Below are 19,685 nucleotides of genomic sequence, written 5' to 3'. Positions count from 1 at the left end.
GTTTCTTTTACAGACTGAACAACCGCATTGCAATTAGTTTCAGAAAGTGAAGGTTTTTCATTTTGTTGGCTACAATTCATGACATATTCCAAAGAAAGGTTTGAATGAAAACACTGATCAGAGGGTCTGGGCAGTATCTTCATCTTGGAATAACCATGACCAAGTGGCCTCACACAAAGTTTGACATGAATCATTCAACAGTGCAACAGGCAAAGCTGACATTTCTGCATGCATTTCTTATGACAGTATAACTATTTCATCGGTTCAGGCCAAGGCAGCCTCCAGAGTGCCATTTCTCCTCTAAGAGTGGATGAGTCACTCCTAAAACTGCATTATTCTTACCATGAGGTGGACTGTAATTTGCCTTTGATCAGGAGCACCGCATGCATGAAACGGGATGAGGGATTTAGCTGTGGGACAGAGACCTGATGAGAGGAAAAACACTTCAATCACATACCACATGCAGCACAAGCGGGGGATTTGCTTCTTGCACACATTTGAACAGAGGAGGGGGGCCAGGATGGCGACCCCGGGGGCAGGCGAAGTTCAGCATCTTGACATCTCTAAAGGAGCGCCAGCGGTGATTGTGGGGACATCACTCAGGAGCTGCACTGATTGGGACTGTCCTCTGACGCACGTTTCAGTGAAATATCCAGTTTTTCCATTGAGCAAATTAATTTTACTACTCACTAAGCCCACACAGCCCATTGATCAACTTCTTTTCAGAATAAAAAACATTCCACAGACAAGCACTGGTACAATAGCAAACTGTGTAACTCCCCCGGCTGTACCTGATCACACTTACTCTTCTTAAACCTGCTTTAAAAGGCCCTTTTCTCTGAGGACATTTTAACATATCAAAGTGGGAAAAGCACAGGTGCTAATAGTACAATTAATGATTAGGTTTCAGGATCACAGTGTTGTGTATGCTGGCTCACTGCCACAGCTTATTTGGACACTTGAAATAACAGAGCCATCCTTAATGTTATTAGTAACACCTGTGGTTTTCCTACGGTGACACGTCAGAATGTTTGCTGTGAGAAAGGGAACAAGCTGTAGACCACTGATATGGCAAACATGTTAGCATTGTACAGTTAATAGATTTCATAATCCTCCAGCTTCTGTGACTGTGAGTGACCCCACAGGCAGTGCTTTTTATTCAGTTAACGAGAATTAATGCAGCAGACCAAGAGGCTAGCTCTGTAAGGCTGCACACGGGCAGAGAGCTGCTCTGAGCTAAATGCTAACAACAGCATGCTAACATGGTCACAGTGACATTAGCAGTGGTGTAAATGTGATGATCTTAAGAGAGCATGTTCCTATCTTAGTTTAGAATGTTAGCATGCTAACTTTTTCTATTTAGCATATAACATAAAGTAGCTACAGCTGAGGCTGATGGGAATGCCATGAGTTTTGCAGATAATCTGTTATAAATCAGAGTACTGGATGAACTGGAAATCATGTGATGCTGCTGGGTGAAACAATCTAAATAAATAAGTGAGTATTAATTTTTTTAAATTTATTACTGCAATATTAGAGCTATCAAGATATTTCACTCAAAACTAAAAATTACAACCTTATGATGGTGGTAGAGTAGGTCTAAAGGTCAGTTGATCACAAAGTCAGCAGGCTGAATGTCTGTTAGTTGAGCCATTACAGACATTTCCAGCCAAGGAACCACGCAGCTACGGCTCAAAATATTGATTAGTGCACCTTTTTTTAATTTTAAGTCTCTTTAGAAAGGCCTGTACCTTCAAATGTAGGTACCATCAGGTGTTTGGACACTCGAACACACAAAAAACAAATAAATGCATAAGAGTGTTCTCACAAGTGTTAGTTTAGGTAAAATGTCTCTTATCTGCTTGATCTGATGAAACTTGAATCAAGCACAAAATGACCAGCTGTCAAAGCAAATTAAGAAAAATGTTATTTTTGGGGATTTTTCAAAAGGCTTACCAAAGATATCCATTAAGTTAGCACTGGGATAAAATAAAAATCTCGATGGCTCCAACTAAAGGGAGAAAAGGCACAATTTAATTAAAAATGACGGTCTCTAATCTTATGAGACACGGTGTCTTTCTTCACAGCTGCTGATTGATTAGTGTGACAACTGCAAGAGGCCGCAGCCATTTTTCTACTTAATAAAACCATCCGCCACAACAGCCTCAAGCATTACATGTACAATTACCATATCCTACTGAGTGCTGTTATTATAAGCATGATAAGAATAACACTCACTGCGTGAAATGCCCTTTGAGCAGCCACAACACATCCCTTCACCACACCTCTCTCCCTGAGAAGGTCGATTTCCATGCACAGCTGAGCATGAGACAGATACAGCATTACAGCAGCGTGGCTGTCCATAACATGACAGCGGTGGGAACCACAACAGGCTTGTTATGTAGGACGCTGAGCTTCCTGTGAGAGAAGTAACTTCAAAATTTAGAAACTTGCTCCCTCTCTTGAGTGAAAGCATCTTGAAACCCTGCGCATACAGCCAAAAATAACCCTGCACTCTTGTTTTCTTTTCATTTACTTTTCCCTCTCAGCCTTGTTTACGCGTCTACAACTCTCGTCTGCTCCAGTCAGCTTGAGGAAAGAACCCGTTGCATCGGTGTTTCCATGGCAATGGGGAAGCAGAGGGTCTCCAAGGTCAGAGTGAGAGCACCTGGAGCCGAGCTGATGGGAGAATGCTGGGCTGTAGTCATGCTGTTATTGGACATTTCATTACCATCTCTTCCTCCCGCCTGGCACTGACATGATAAATTGTCACCAGACACAGGTTGTTAATCATTTCTGGGGTCGCACAAGTAATAAAACACAGAGCTCTGTTCCTGCATTTGATGATGAGAGGGAGTGGAGTATGTCCTGAGAAAGAGGGAGAGATTTAAAGAGAGGGGAGGAGAGTGTTTCGGTGCTGGAAAGTGGATTACATCCATTATTTAGGAGCTACTTCCCCTTCACTGTGAGAGAGGGGAGAGAAAGGACAAGTGTTTGCAGGATGCAAACATCTCCTCTACGTGGGCTGCAGTACTTCCTAATAAGATCTCACTTTTTAGGAAAAAAAAAAAGACCTAATTGTAGTAAAGATGATACAAAATTAAAGTATGGTATCATTTTACAATAAAAGGCTGCTTTACATTTTGCAAGCAATAATCTTCTAAATGAGTTGCAGTGCATGAGTCTGTACTCACAGGCAGCAAAGCCGTAAATGTAGCCATGCAAAGACACTTTCAGATCATTGCATCAAAAGGAGGAAATGTTCTGCGGCCTTGTTGAATGGCAGAGAAACTGGGCCAAAAAAAGCTCGGATATGTTACCGTTTGATCGTGATGCTTCGTCTCTGCCTCCTATTTCCCCTCATGAGCTGCAGATTGCGTCCATAGGGTAATCTTGAATGCACACTTTTGAACATATGGTATTAAGTACCTTGCCATGTGCTGCAGCAAGTGGAAGAAAGCTCTTATGATGTAAGCTCTTCGCAGTGCTCCATGCGTATGTGCATGCTTGAGTTTTGACATGCTAGTGTCTTAACAGTGAAAGTGAATATTGTGAAAAAAGATTAAAGGATAAAAGGACCATTTGTCTTGTGTCTTGGTGTGAGCTGTAAATATGCCTCATCTCTCTGTATGAGCACCAAGCGCTGCCAGATAACAAATTTCATTTTTCTGCAGCAGATAATCCCAGCGGGCATTCGCAGGTCACCAGGAGTGACCACCATGTTTCTGTTTTTTTTTCTCATCTCCCTATTGTTGTCTTGTGAAGAACAAAAAAAAAAAAAAAAAAGCACACCACACAACACAGCCCTCCCCAATGTCATCGCCCACCTAGCACTGACACTATCCCAATATGGGGACACAGCCTCCCCGTTGTCTGCTCTCTCTAAAATGAAACATCTTTCAGCAAAGAGAGTGGATACAGGAAGAGGAAAGGACTGCTGAGGACAATGGGAGAAATAGGGCGTTGAAAAGGCCCAAATCAAAGTAAGCAGTGAGAGGAGGAGTGGAGGAACATTTTTTGACTGTTCTATCCAGGCTTTGATGTTGTGAAAGGATGGAAGCTCTTTGCTTTTTTTTTTTTTTTTCTTCAAAGACTGTATTTCCACACAGACACACACACACTTTTGGAAGGCTTGAGATAACAATATCAGCCTCTTCACTCTTTTGTTAAATGATGAGAGCTCAGCACTCTGCAGACGTTCTACCTGCCACCCAGCATCTGCCTCGCTATGACACTTCCACTCTCACTGACTAAAAACCCACAATGAGTCTAATGGCTGCGATAATCAAAGAAACCAAAGCAAAACAACCACACAATTGTTCATTTGTTGAATATATTATTTTATTTTAACATCATCATCATCATCATCATCATCATAGTTTAACTTTTAATTTTCCCTTCATTCATTTAAAATGATCACCTCTGAATGTACACATACTGCAAACTGTCAAAAATATACAAACAAATGCAGGCTTGTGCTATAGTCTGGTCAAATGTCTAAAAAACAGTGGCACTGGGGAGAGAGAGTGAGAGAGACAAAGAGACAGAAAGCATAAAGGCGAGAGGGAGAGAGAGAGTGAGAGACAGAGAGAGAGAGAGAGAGAGAGAGAGAGAGAGAGAGAGAGAGAGAGAGAGAGAGAGAGACATTGAAACCGGTAAAGACATGCACAGCATCAGTGTGAGCACCGGTTACAGTGATCCAGGTGCTCAGTACTTCCATGGGATCCTCGTGGAAAAGTACATACATTTCATCATCTGACAGTGCGGCACAAAAATGCCCGACACATATCAAATCAAAAAGAAAATGTCGCTCATTAATGGAACTGTTAGGCACATCATTGTTTTTTATGGTTTTACATTTTCTGGAAAAGTCTGAGTTACTGTAAATGCAGAATGCTTAACCAAAAATAAGGAAATAAAGAGAAAAAAAAACATACAATTAAAAAAGAAAGAAAAAAAACAGCTTTCAAAAGTCATTTTGGAATCACTGTCTTGTTAGTAACTCAACATTGTTACATAATGTGTGTGTGTGTGTGTGTGTGTGTGTGTGAGAGAGAGAGTGTGAGTGTGTGTTCACAATTGGGTGCATTTCTGTAGAAGTGGTAATGGGAGTGAGTACTTGAGGTGTTTTGTGGGTAGTGGCTGTGACTGGTCAACAGCCATCCAATCAGATGCTCAGGTCTTTGGGGTTCTCCTTGTAGGTCTTCTTGGGCTCAGGGAGCGAGGGCTGGGATGAACGACTGGTGTTGTTCTTGAGCGTGCTGTAGTACTCTCTCACCTTCGCCGCTACAAAATTATCGTCGTCCTCTTCGTCCTCAGAGTCGTCCCTTCTGAAGCTCCGGACCGGGGAAATGTCTCTTCCCAGGCTGCGGGTTCGGTACTGCGGCTCAGGGGAACTACGTCGGCTGGCGTAACGCCCATCCCTCTCCGTCCTCTCAGGTGAGCGGCCCCTCAGCAGCGAGCTGTACCTCTTGAAGGCTGAATCTGAGTCGGGGGTGCGCACTCTGGGCAAGGTCAGATCCCTGTAGGTGTCTCTCTGGTCACGGGATGCCACGTCCCTCAACAGACTGTCCCCCCTGTAGGCTCTATCCATGGAGGAGGCTCTCATCAGCAGACTGTCCTCCCCATACAGCCGCTCCTCCCTGCGCAGTGGCGGAAGCGTGGCCTCCCTGTTCAGGCGGTCCAGGGCTGGAGCCTCACGGAGGATGCTGTCCTCGAAAGGGAGGCTGGGTTCAGGAGTCTTGGCTGGCTCCTTCAATACGGCCTCACCCCCGTTGGGCCTCTCATTGCCGTGGCTCGGTCTCTCTGGAGAGGCGTGCCGGCGGTAGGGGTCTGCGGAGTGAGCATGCCGTCTGGTGGGGGAGTGGTGATGAGAGCGGTGGGGGGACCTGTGGCGGTGAGGCGAGCGGTAAGGAGAGCGGTGGTGGTGGCGTTGATGAGAGGAGGAGTGCTGACCGTGGCGTCTCTGGGGGGAGCGGCCATGGCGGTGTCGCTCATGGCGACTATCCAGGGTGTTTTCTGTGCTGTGTGACCGGCTGTGCCCCTTGTCAGGTGTGCGGTGGTGACTCCGATGGTGCCCGCTGGAATGGTGGCGGTGGCCGTCACTTCCCTTGTCATTCTTGCTCTTGAACAGCGTCCCCATGGACTTTTTCACCGTGTGTTTTCCCGTGCTGGTTTTCTTGGTGGGGGAGCGGTGGCTGTGTTTGGAATGGTGCTGCTTGCCGGTGCCAGTAGAGTGGCGGTGCGGCTCCTTCTTGCTCCGGGATGATTGGTGTGGTTCTGGTGGGTAGCTTGTCTCCGATGGCGCGTTGGTTGGGGGCATGGCGCTCACTTCCGCAGCGTTTTGTAACCCTGAGGCTGGGTTGGCTGCACTGCTGTCGTTGGGGCTGCCGTCTGCAACAAATGGTGACATACAGACGAGGGAAGGGGGATCAAACATGCATCTAGACTCTAAAAGCTCCTGTCTGCTTTCACATGAACCATGCTGAATCACTCAGACATGAAGCTGAGAACACTTTCAATGGAAGCCATTCTGATGTTAATGCCAGCAAAGATGGCTAGTTGTTAGATGGCACACCAACAGCCAATGGTAAAAGATTAGTGTAGCTTACACATGACAGTCAGAGGCAGTGACACAAAGGCAGCCATTGCTTGAGGAGACTTGTTACCCATAACAAACCTGTTCCCAGGTCTACCTACGGTCACCTCTCTGGAGCAGACTGGGACTTGGTCGGTCTGGACTTGGACTTGGCTGGACTGGAGGCTGCTTACAGTCAGTGCTAACGTGCTGCATGTTGATGCTGCTTGATGTACTGATCAGCCATGCTCTTTCATGCACTGTCATGATGCCTTAGAATCCTTTGTAAATGTTTAAAGCAAATGAAATGCTCCAGATGGGAACTATCGCTGTCTTGCAGCTAACAGTGTGTACGGTTTAGGTGGCATTTTACGGAGACGGGACTTCAATCATCTGCACAATTTTACGTCAGTTTTAACTGTGTTACCTTGAGGAATTCAATCAAGTTAGTCTAACTAAACCATCTACATCAGCAGCCACCACAATGCTTTAACCGTACAGTTGTTCCACGCTGCTCTACTTCTATCTAGCTCCAGCTCTACATTGTAATGAATGAATACAAACTACAGGAATACAACTACAGCAGAAAACTGGCAATGATTAAGACGTTGTTCTCTGTTGGACTTGTGGCCTGAAGGTTAAATGCAGCTGGAGCAGACAAATGTATCAAGTATCCATGAACAGCAGCTACAGCAGCGGCGGCACTGGCGATGCATTTTGGGCGAATGGATTTGTTTGCATGGAATAGAGCATGGGCATGGGTGAGTTGAGGCCACACCACACAGATCAGGATGGAGAAAGAGACAGACAGAGAAAAAGGAAGACAGAAGTGGGAGGGAGAGCCAGACAACAGGGGAGGACAGTTACAAACCGTGGTCTGATTTTGGAGGACAGAGGCCTCCCCCATCTTGTCATTTCTCATACATGCAGTGAGATGGGGAGCGACCATCCCTGAAGGAAGACAAGAGCCCAGTGCAATACAGGAAGATACAAGAAAGAAAAAAAAACAGAAAAGAAGAGAAGAGCACAGGGTTTAGATCGCTTTGGAACTTGAAGGAAGAAAAGGAGAATTATTGTGTTGATTTTCAATGAAAAAAATGTGTTTATTTGATCATTGAGTCATTCAGAAGAAAGAAATAGTCCAGGAAACTGCCCAAACCCCATCAGTGGAAACCATCAGTTACAGAGAAAAGTCCTGGAACCAACCGAACACACACGCAGACACACTAACCCACACACACCTGAACATGTGGACACAGAAGCAGCAGAAACCCAAACCCCCAAAATAAAGACAGTGAGACTTGCACACCCACAACAACAGCGTATGAAGCAGTTTTACATTGCTGACAGAAAACAAAAGAAATACTGGCAAGACTGTCAAAGGTTGTGCCAACTAAAAAGTACAAACAATGATCCAAAATATACAAGTTCACATGATGTCATATTGGTGCGCAAATAAAATTACATTGATGAACTTTTCAAGACAGGCAAATGCATCTCCACTCAAAAAAAAGTAACAAAAAGAAAACATTTATGATGACTCGTGACTATCAATCAAAACTGGTCAATACGATTAAAAAAAGAAATGTTCCATAAATATTATGGAAAATAGACAATTGAAGGAAAAAAAATCCAATTTACACTTTTGACAAGTTCATGCAGCAATAGACTTTTATCCATTAATATGTGGTTTCAATTCATGGCTCTGTACATGGAACAAAAATACTTGCCTCTATTCTTTTCATCACTGTACAAAACGTCTATATAATTGGAGCGACTCTTTTCTTTTTGAATGGGGATGGGTGGAGTTCCTGTCGTCACAGCTTTTCAATGACTTTAACAGTGGGTGCAAATAAAATCCATGGATTAGTGAGTAATGTCAAGCACAGTATGGTGAGATTTTATCTTTGAAATGGCAAAAAAAAAAGCATCAGACTGCCTTTTCTTCTCAATACAGTTCTCACTTAAAACCCTTAAGAGTTCAGTAGCGTACATTCACCTTCAATAAATATCATAAATACGTTTGTGTCACGTCCTAACCAAAGCTGCGAGATGTCCCGTCTTATCACGGGATGCAATGGATCAAGTTTTCTTTTCCTCTTAACACTAGATTAGTGTTTTCTGAGGATTTGGAGGCCTCGATGTTACTTCTTACCCACGAGAAACATTGATTTTCACTACTCTGGTCATTCAAACCCTGTAAACAGTTTCTGTTTTCATTGAAGCACTGACATCAGACCCACCACCTTCCTGTGAAGTCCCAGCAGAGTGCTTTTGCTCAGTGGCCAGAAGGTGAAAAGTGACAGCGGGATGACATGGAAACCGAGAGCAGGTGACAGCAGGAGGGGGCGACAGCACCCACAAGAGCACCTCCACCCCTGCTCCCCCCCAAAAAATCCCATAGCACAGGAGTGACCTCCACCAGAAAGACACCAGAGACTAACCAACCTCCTCCCCCTCCCTGGTGGGTTTGTCCCAGGGATGGGTGAAGGATCCTGGGAGGCTAATACAGTTCTTCCCCCTTCAACCCACCACCGCCCACTGGGCGTCCCCTGGCTCAGGGCGTGAAGATGGGGGAGAAGGGAATGTTTTCGTAGATTGACCCACCATATTCAGGCACAGAGCCGTCACCCCTCTTGAGCACCAGATGGGCGCGCCGGCCTCCACTCTTGATGAGCTCGATGGCTCTCGCGTGCTTCATGCCCTTGGTGCTCTCGCCATTGATCTCCAAGATTTCATCTCCGACCTATGGAAAGGAAGAGGAGCAGGAAAGAAAGGAAGACGAGGAGGAAGCCAAAAGGTGGGAGGTGGAGAGGACAGACAGGGTGACAGGTGAAGATGGAAGGGAGAAGAGGTAAACAAGGAAAACAAGAGACATTGGGGAAGAAAGTACACAAGAGGAAAGATGAGAGGCATGAAGGTTCAAAGGCACATGGTGACAGCAGAAGGGAAGGAAAAAGGGAGGACAGATTGAGGAGAAGTTAACATATTGAATACTGTGAACGGTAAACCGCACAACAGCAACATTTCTTTATCTAAATCGACTGTTTCCAGGAGAGGGCAAGTCGTGTCAAAAAGCAGTGACTGAGAAGCTGAGAGAGGAAAATGAGACAGAGAGAGAGCGTGGAAAAAACAGGAGGCAGAAGAAACACTTTGCTTCTTTGCCTCCACGCCTCAAGTGCTGTCTGCGCCGAGGGAATTCCTCTCTGGCAGAATATGGATCTCTCACTGACACCTCCCTGTGCCTCACAGAGCTGCTACTATTAATATCTCAGCTAATAAGTTGCACAAATACAAACGGAGCTATTCATATATGCATGTACAAATGTGCTAATACATGCGCACCCACACACTTCCAAACTGTAGCGAATTAACATATATCAAATACTCCCTTGTAGCTCACATGCACAGTACCTCTGTCTCACATGCAAACACATCAGGGAGAATCAATTAGCCCTGCACTGTATATTCAATCAGGCAGCCCAGGGGAAGTGCTACTGGTTTATGCAATTAACAAATGATAATGTGCATGTTCTGTCAGCACTGCATGACTCTGCAGTGTTTGTGCACCCTCTCTTTTGACGTTGCACTCAGACCACAAACCTTCTTACATGGCCAAGCCTGGAGGTGACACTGTTTATATTCAGTGAAATATGGCCTGCAGTAATTGGGGGGTATATTAGGCACAAGCAATTATATTGATAGATAACCTTATTTTTATGACTCTAAAGTCATGAGGCAGTATCATCAGCCACCTTCTTAATGAACACAGTCAACTGGCTTCGACTGCACCTCAAAGCAGGCAATTATCATATCAGGATCGGTACGTAACGGCTCTGGAGATTTTTCAGATAAACTGCAGGATTAAGTGTTTCTTTATGGGTGGAAAAAATCCTCCAACTTCTGAAGTCACATAAGCCATTTAAAGACCTTCTTGTATCATTTGAAAAATGCACTCTTATATTGACATTTTGGAGATGCATACAAATGTCTCTCACACAGCTCATACATACTGTTATACTGGAGTCAAATGATTCCTCATGGACCCCTCCTACTGTTTGTTAACATGTACAGCGATGGTTAGCAAGTACTGCCCTGACCAAGATATCCCCACATATAGCTATGTGGTAAGATTTAAACAGTTGAGGGAGCTCTCCATATATGCACCATAATAAGCTAAAACAGTCCAAGTCGGCAAAGAACCTCGGGGGATCCTTTGGGTGAGTCCAAAGAATGCAGCTTAATGTTGTTATACATATATGTTATATATTGTAAAGTAATACATTTCGAATTTTTCCACTTGCAGAGTGACTATTGCACTTTAAAGTCTCTACAGCTACAGAAGACATTATACAGCTGAGGCTGGTATTATTTCCTTAACTTAACTTGCGGTATAAAATCAGTGGAGTGCCACTTTAACATCAAAACTCTTCTGATGAGAAAGTTCCTGCGGGGGAAAAACATGACAGGCAAAGTGTAGCATCTTCTAACCGTCTAAACGGGGCCTTATATTTAGAAAAACTGGATGGATTTTGGTGTGTTAGTGTCCGTACCCTCATCTTTCCGTTACGGACAGCAGCTCCGTCCTCAGCTAGCCTCAGTACATACAGGTCCATGTTGTATTCTCTGCCTCCCCGCAAGCTGAAGCCAAAGCCTTTGTTGTCTCGCTCCAGGTCCACTGAGTAGAACTCAGCATCCTGATGGAGACAGACCACACACACACGCAATACACACACACACACACACACACACACACACACACACACACACACACACACACACACACACACACACACACACACACACACACACACACACACACACACACACACACACACAGAAAGAGGTGGGGGGAGACACATTTGCATCAAGGTTTGTGATTCAGATTTGAGGTGTGTGTGTGTGTGTGTGTGTGTGTGTGTGTGTGTGTGTGTGTGTGTGTGTCCTTTGAAGTGGGCTGCTATTTCAGGTGCATGGGACAAATGCCACCTTCAGGAAAGTCACACCTATTTAATAGATGGGCCAGACTCTTGCTGTGAGTGTGTGCATGTGTGTGTGTGTGTGTGTGTGTGTGTGTACATGCATATGTTCAGGTGTAAGGATGCTGAATTATTGATGCCTTGGGCTCTGTGTGGACAAAAAGAGAGGACTGAAACAGAAAGAGAGAGGGAGCGAGAAAACGGGCACCACAAGGACAGGCAGACAGCCACAGAAGCTCCTGTCTTCACGCCCTCCTAATCTCCTCTGCTGAGGGATCAATGCTATCTGTGAGAGCCATCTCCACACCGCCAGATTAATTCAGCAGGGAACACAGTGGACTGAGGGGTTACTTTGAAAGCAGACAGGCTTTCCTTAATGCATGGGCTCTGATAACGCCAGCAGGTAGACGTAAACGGGAAAATAAATAAATAAAAATGCACTTTGTTTGCCCTTGGGAAGGTGGGTGGGTGGATTGGCTGATGCATGAGGGGACAGAAGATGAATGGATGTTCGGGTGCTAGAACAGCTGGCTGGACGTGTGAAAAGACAAATGTGGATGTGGGTTGGAAGTTGACGGGATGGAGCGTAGACTGCTGGGGTGTTGGATAGAGACATGAAATGGATGGATGTATGAATGACAGGACAGGTGAATGGATGACCGTCCGTGCAGCGTCCGTCCTTACCTGAGGGGAGACTTGTGTTGGGGGTTGGGGAGGAGGGCCTTGTGGGGCTTTAAATTCAAACGATTCCTGTTTTGGTTTGGTGTTGTTCCTGGGACAGAACGATTACAGTTAGTGTGAAATATTAAAGACCAAACCAGTGCAATTTAAGCAGATTTTTGACACTTCATCTGAAAAACTCCACATTGTTCTGCCTTTTTTAAGGTGTGCCCCTTACCTGGCCTCAGGTGCAGCCTGTTGCTGAGGTGTGTGAGTGGTGGTTATAGTGGCAATCTTCTCCGCATTGGTCAACAAAGACGCATTTGATGATTCTGAGGAGCGTGAGAGAAGAAAAAGCTTAATGATTAAGACTCAACTCAACTAGCAGCTCTGTGAGGCCATGCTCAGGCATGGTGCTGCTTTGGGCTAAATGCTAATGTTAGCATGCTAACATGCTGACAATAACAATGCTAACAAGCTCATTTTAAATGCTTGTTTAAATGCTTGTTTATGATGGTGAACATGTTTACCATGTTCACCATCATAGTTTAGCATATTAGCATGCTAACGTTTAACACTGAGCACTAAATACAAAATAACAAATACTGAAACTGAAATTTTGACCTGGTGATGGTGCTGGATTTTGTGACAATCCATCTAATAGCTGTCAGCATATTCATTGAAAACCAGTGGTGATCTCATGGTGGCGCTAGAGGAAAAGTCAGTGGATCACAAAAGTCACCAGGATCATCCTCAGGTGATTATGAATATCTGTACCAAATCTACTGGCAATCCATGCAACAGGTGATATTCCAGTCTGGACCAAACTGGTGGACCAAACGATCAATACACAGACCAACAGACTGCCATCCATAAAATAAGAAAAGAAATCTGAGCTTTTCAAGAACTGATTAGTATTTGGAAAATTATTGCTAAGTAAGACATTTTTCCACACAGTCCAAGACCATTTCTGCCTCATGCAAATGTAAAAACCCTCTTGCTACACTGAGTAAATTTTATTGCCATTTGCTTCTTAAATACAGTTCCTCCTAATTTCCATAAAAATACTCCAATAAAAAATGTCTCTGGTGTCCTGGAAGACCTTGTGTGATGGAATTAAATCCATATTTCACAGATCTCAGAGTGAACACTGGTGTAGATTCAGCAGCTGTCAGCTACAAACATTAACTGACCCACAGGGACCACCACCAGCTCCACCAGCCTCCGGGCTTCCTCCACCACTTACCCAAGATCTGGGACACCAGAGCAATACAGAGGTTTACATTTGTGCTATCAATCATTTTGTCAAGGCACTTGTCAAACTGTGTTTCTCCTCCAAAGGATGTACGTCTCACTGTGGACTGACGGTCCTCCTGCCTGTCTGTGAATTGTCAAACAGGAAACAGATCCACTCGCAGCCTCTTGGGACATAAAAGCTCCTGGTTCTTCTGTCTTTCATCTTAACACTGATTCAGTCATTTTGTGTTATCAATGAATCACACTGTCATGATGCAACCATCATTACACCACTCTTGCTGCATAAAGAAACCTTTCCTCTCCTTAACAACCTAATCAGCTACAGGTACTTTTGATTTGATTACGACTCTGCTCTCTTCTGAGTCCCACACTCGTTATTCCTCTCACAGTCACTTCCCCTCTCATCTATTCATCTCCTCCACCTCTACCAGTCCCCTTAGAGCATATTGGCTTTACTCCTAGATTGCGCGTTGGCCATGGTACGGAGTCAACCAATCGAGCTGCTGTTGAGGACTGCGTTGAGGAGAACCTTGTACTTCTGGCTTTATGCACGCATGACAAATGTGTCTGCTCGGTCCTCAGCATGAGGTCCGTGCTGTAAACAACACCCCATGGGAATTCATGGAGTTAACCAAAAATTTTTTACAATCTCACATATTTTCTGTTGCTCATTTCTCACTTTCGCCAGGCTCAAATTTTTCCCCATAAACCCTGGTTTGCCCCTCCATCTGCTCATTTGCATAACCCACTCCCCCCATCCTGCTGCCTCTCTCCATTTATCTCTCCTCTGACTTTTTCCTGTCTGGAAATTAATCGAATAAGCTGCATTTCTCTCCGTCTTGCCGTTCCGCTAGCGACCCACTGCCTCTTTTCTCCTCTCTCGCTTAAAAACATTCACGGCGCAAAAATTGAAAAAAAGCACCGAGCTGTTTCTGTAATTTGTCTCCAGCCCTGGCAATATGCCCTCCCGCCCCGAATGGGCTGAGATAGGAACAAGAGCAGGTACAATCAAAACGAGAAATTCAGGAGAGAAAAAGAGGAGCAGAGAGAGAAAGAAAGGGAGAGGAGATAAGAGAAGCAGGGGGGGCTGTGCCACACAATATACCCCAGGGTTTTTTAAAAAAAATAGCACATTATATCACCTCAGGCACGTCTGTCTCCCTTCTCGTACACAACAGGAAGCAATGAGGTGTGCTTGGTCTGCGCCTCAAGTCTACGCTGCAGAGACATCAGCTTTGATGAAGGCATTAGCTGTTTGTGCATGTGTTACTGTGCACCAGCAGCAGGACTACCATGCCTCCTCTTGTCATTGCAGGAGTATTGAGCATCAGTCACTACAAAACTCTGTCTGTGCTCCCACACAGGGGAGAGGTGAGCTCAACGGAAAAGAACTGAACCCGACTTCACCTTGGAAGAACCTCTTGCATTGGTATTTATTTGTGTCAGAAAGTTTAGACAGGATTGATCCACTCAAAAATAGGCATGCTCAGTCTCGTGTAAACAGAGGCAGAGAGAACAGACACTCAGAGGCACAACTTAGAAACATGAGCCACAATCTTTTCCTGTCACTCTTTCTGTGTCCTGTCTGGTTTGTTTGACACATGCACATAAACACAAACCAGAACTTTTCAATAAAGCATATCCAGTTATTTTTCTCTGCATCTTCCTGGCAGAGCAATTCTGGCTCGCTCTTCTCATCAAGTGCTCCGCGGGGGGAAGAGAAACCCCCAAACTCCTCATCCATAAGAAGTGAGCCAGAAAGCAACGAGCGGCGGACAAATAGCTCCAATTTCTACCAGCGCAGGTTGACAGCAAGTATCGCCTTCCTCGCATGCACACACACACACACACATACACACACACTTAATTAAACTGTATTTGTGAAGCATGCCAGGGTGATCTGTCAGCACGAAGCAGCGAGAGCTCTCAGCTGCACAGCACAGGACATTCAATGTGCACAAACTTTTCCTTAAAACCACTTTGACAAAGAAAGACACACCCATACACCCAGTGGATGTTCTGCATCTCTCTCTCTCTCTCTCTCTCTCTCTCTGTCACACACACACTCACTGACACACGCCCACATCCACACCCACGCACGTATCTATCATTTCAAAATGTGGGCATGCCAAAGGCAGAAACGCAAAAGGCTGGGAAAGCTTCCAAATATCCCCAAAGAAGCAGTTTTGTCACCACTGCGGGTGCTCTAGTCACTTTGAAGGCAAGTGAAGGAACTGCTTTATATAACACTACAGGCATACATAATAACCACTCCGGAAAGTGATGACTTGTCCTGCACCTCAAATCTACCCAATCTACGTAATAATATGAACAATGGCTGATGACTGTATGGTAGGATTGCCATTAGTGTGCTCCTGACAAAGCCACTTGCACAGCCTTGCAGCCACAACCTTCAGGAACAAGCTCTTACCGTTAAATATTAAATTTTGACTGAAGGTTACCAGCTGAATAGGATACTGTCAGAATGAGCTGGTTAGCAATATCACGCACTGTGGCAAGCACTCCATTTTGGAAACAGTTTACTGAGGGAATCGAGACCATTAGACGAATAATAAAATGACAAAGATAATAAACTAGCTGGAGTCCTTTAGCATCATCCTGTACTCACCGTCTCCAGGAATGATGCGTAGTGTGACGGTGTTCCCAGCCTCCTTGATGAGGTTGACGATGTCAGAGTGGGACTTGTTGGTGATGGAGCATCCGTTCACAGCCAGGATGCGGTCACCGACTTTCAGCTTCCCGCAGCGGTCTGCTGGGCTTCCCTCAATGATGCGTCCTATTTTGTGGGGCATGGCCACACATGCATTGCCAGCTATCATCACCATTGACACGTTGAGATGTGTGATTCGGTGTGTGAGTGTGTTTGAGGTGTTGTTGGATTGTGTTTGGAGAGAGAAGGAAAAAGAAGGGAAAAGGGGGAAAGGAGAAGAAAAAGAGGATCACAAGGTTAAGCGTTAATTCACTGGCAGCCAACAGTAAGCCAAGCCAAAGTCACTGAGAGAAGCTGATCAGAGGAACGACAGAACAAAATGAAAGCGCTGGCAAAGAGGGCAAATTAAAATGTGCTCTGCAAAGAAATTAAAGAATGCGTCATACTGTAGTTCTGTGTACTTTTCCTGTAAATTGCTTTTTCAAATTAATCATTGGGAAAACTTACTAACACATCCAATATGTTTCTCCTCCTCCACCCCCTCTGCCTCATCCTCCTTTTTTACTTAAAGCTGCTCCAGCATCAAATTTCTAAAACGGGTATCATTATTATGTTTGCATGAGTGTCTCTCGGCAGCAAAAAGTTAATAATGAAAAAACTGTGCCGTGCCGTCTGCATCCCAAACACCTGCAGAAAGTTGGAGACGACAAACATACATCAGAGCTGACATCTCGCCAACTACCCTGAGGTCTCTCTTCCTCCCTCCCTCCCTCATCTCTCTCTGTCTGCAGTCTGACATCAGTCACTGCGGAGAAAAGAAGTGTGCGATCACTCCTTTCATTCTCCATCTTCTTTTTCATTATTATTCATTTTCACTGTTTTATTCCACTCCAAACTTGTCTCACCCCGACTTCTTTTTGTCTTCTTAACTGAATCGGGCTGTAAAATATTGAGTGGAAAGTAGATGACAGAGAGACGGAGAAAATGAAAGGCCGAGGTGCTGTAGCAACAAAATTAAGTGCTTCTCCAAATACTATCAGTATGGGAGGACTGGTTTCTGACACTGACACTGCTGTGAAGCAATCTGCAGAGCAACTGAGTTTGAAACTTTCATGTGGCTGATGGATTTCTGTTAGATTTTACATGTCAGGTCAGTTCAAATAAAGCTTATCTGCTGGCCCATGCTTTACCCTGGCCCGTGAAAAGGAGCTTTGCCACTTGTAATTCAACCTGGAAAGCTGAGCATTTTCAGTGCACCCACACTGACAGAGATAAGAGCACAGAGAAGAGTGGAATGCCACAGTGGTGTAGGCAGGAAGCCATGGCAGTAGGGCAAAGAGTGCCTTGCATAGAAAGGTCACAAGTAGTTTGCAAAAAGCAAAGCAGAATTCATCTGAACGGCTTCACGTGCACAGGTGTGTGAGATCAAATAGAAGAATCACTGGAATGTTGAAAACCTCGGATACTGCAGTATTTAATACCAGCTAAGTGAAGCAAAATTAACCAGAAAGATAGACAAGCTGAGTCACTGCATCTCTTGGATCTTAATTTTGTAAAATAAATATAATTCACACCAATCATTTCCCCCATTTGTCCTGCTTGTAGCACTCATTCTCATTAAGTTGTCATTAGGCTTTTAGTACCAACCTGCTCGGCAGAAGCCATTTAAGTTCAGCTGAATAATACAAATGCCTTATGTAAGACCCACTTTACTTGTGATCAATTATGAAAGCCTTGTGTGAGTGGAGCAGCAGCTGCAGGCGAAGAAAGGGTTTCAGTGTCTTGGTTTGACAGGCTCAGACAAAAATGAGAAAGAAGAACCACTTCTTTGAAGAGTGTTGGTATTGATCTGGTGGGACTGTAAATAGCCAGAATATGTGCTGGCTGTCAGGCTATTTAGTGTTCAGTGCTTTTTGGATGATACAAAGGCAGCTCATGAAGAAGATAGGAAGATAAAAGGCTCCAGTGGTGAGGAAAAGCTATAATATGTGTTTCATGTTTTGCTGAGTGGAACAGATTTCTGCAATATTTGCATATGGAATCAACAGCAGCGTGCCTGAAGATATTTTGTAACTTTCCAAACTCCAAAGTGTAATATCTCTCACCGAAGGTGGTGCCAGCTTCAGGCCGCGACACCGAAGAGACGATGACGAAACCGAAGCCTTCGTTCTCGCCGCGGCGGATCTCTACATCGTACGGCTGCAAGGTGGATGAGACAGAGGAGGTGGTATTGGGGGGCTGTGAGGAGGTGGTGGCGGCTGCCACAGCGACCACAGCGTTGCCACTGCCCCCCGCCCCTCCGCCCCCTCCCCCGCTGCCAATGCCAGAAGTGGAGCCGCTGCCAGAGCTGACAGTATTGAGGGAGTTCTGGCTGCCCTGCGGGGTGCGCTTCCCAATCTCCTCCGTCAGGCTGGGCGCCTGGGTGCTGCTGTGGTGGGAGGACGCCGGCGACGGAGGCACGTCTCCTTCTGCTTTAACTACAAATGGCAGAAGAAGATATGATGAGAGAGATGCAGCGATACAGCGAAAGGTGGGAGAGGAAAAGTGTGGAGAACAGCAAGGGAGATTTATGGAAGGAATAAAGAAGAACAAATTGCAGACAGGGAGGTGAGGGAAGAAGAAATTCAGGAGTTGAAAGAAGATCAAGAGTGAAGACAAAAAATTAGGCCAGCCAATGTTACATAAGAAGTAAGAAACCGGTGAATAATAAGGCAAGATAACATTAAAACAAAACTGTCAAGATAAGACAACACTGCAAAATCTTACATCATCTCTACAAGCTGAGAATAAAACACACTGTAAATAAACAGAGACTTTCCTCTCCTAATACAGCTACTTTATGTTGATGTGGTAGAAAACAAGCCAGCAAGATAGCTTGAGGAGAAGCGCCTCTCCAACAATCTCTTCCCTGATCTGTTTTGAACAAAAGATGAACTAAAGACGCGGCCCGCCTGTTGTATCTGGACATTTCGTTCCTCATTTCATTTCCTGTACAGCTGCTCAAAGAAGGCGCCTCATATTCTCGACGCTCTGAGGCAGACGGGGTGCAGAATGCACTGCCGTCTGGCCGCTGTCATCGGGCTGAAGGTTGACCACCCTCTCCATCATATTTATGGGTCTTTCTTTATCGCTGGCTGAGGAGCAGAGAGGAGCAGAGCATTGAAATGGCAGTGGGGGCGTTTGCTTGCGGTAGCAGCTTCCTACCATTACGCACCCAGACTATTTAAGAAGAAGGCAACCCCTGCACATAGTGAGCAGGTCCCCAGGCCCCTGATGGAACAGTGATGAAAATAAATGGGACCCTCGGTGATGTAAAGTACTGAGTGCTTTTCAGCAACTGCATACTGTTGTACTGTAGCAGCAGAGGCTGTATTCCATTCCATTATCATATAATGGAATCAGAGGCAAATGATCAAATATGATTTTGTTCGCAAAATGGATTCACTACATAATAAGTACAATTAGAGGTTAATTTTTAAGACTTATTAGATTTGTATGAAATCAATGCCAATTTTTGATTCTATTCATAGCATTTTTTTTT

The 19,685-nt window shown here is 44.9% G+C and overlaps 1 protein-coding gene across 10 annotated transcripts in view; it reads right to left on the bottom strand.

Annotated features, from left to right (window-relative positions):
- Positions 1-4,351: 4,351 nt before the first annotated feature.
- The window catches only part of magi1b (membrane associated guanylate kinase, WW and PDZ domain containing 1b), a 128,977-nt gene continuing 113,643 nt past the window's right edge, over positions 4,352-19,685 (bottom strand). For 7 of the 10 annotated variants that reach the window (XM_070958210.1, XM_070958213.1, XM_070958211.1 and 4 more), the window contains 7 exons: positions 18,250-18,621; positions 16,103-16,306; positions 12,455-12,548; positions 12,241-12,328; positions 11,131-11,274; positions 9,185-9,323; positions 4,352-6,393 (listed from right to left, as the gene is read on the bottom strand). In XM_070958210.1, coding sequence (XP_070814311.1) covers positions 5,168-6,393; positions 9,185-9,323; positions 11,131-11,274; positions 12,241-12,328; positions 12,455-12,548; positions 16,103-16,306; positions 18,250-18,621 — 2,267 coding nt within the window. In that variant the 3' untranslated portion in view covers positions 4,352-5,167. The other 3 variants (XM_070958219.1, XM_070958215.1, XM_070958220.1) reach the window with 3 other exon arrangements.

This window comes from Chaetodon trifascialis, chromosome 3 (assembly GCF_039877785.1).
Source record: "Chaetodon trifascialis isolate fChaTrf1 chromosome 3, fChaTrf1.hap1, whole genome shotgun sequence".
Lineage (NCBI taxonomy): Eukaryota > Metazoa > Chordata > Actinopteri > Chaetodontiformes > Chaetodontidae > Chaetodon > Chaetodon trifascialis.
Note: the sequence above shows the minus strand (reverse complement) of the source record. Positions and strands in the feature narration are given on the sequence as shown.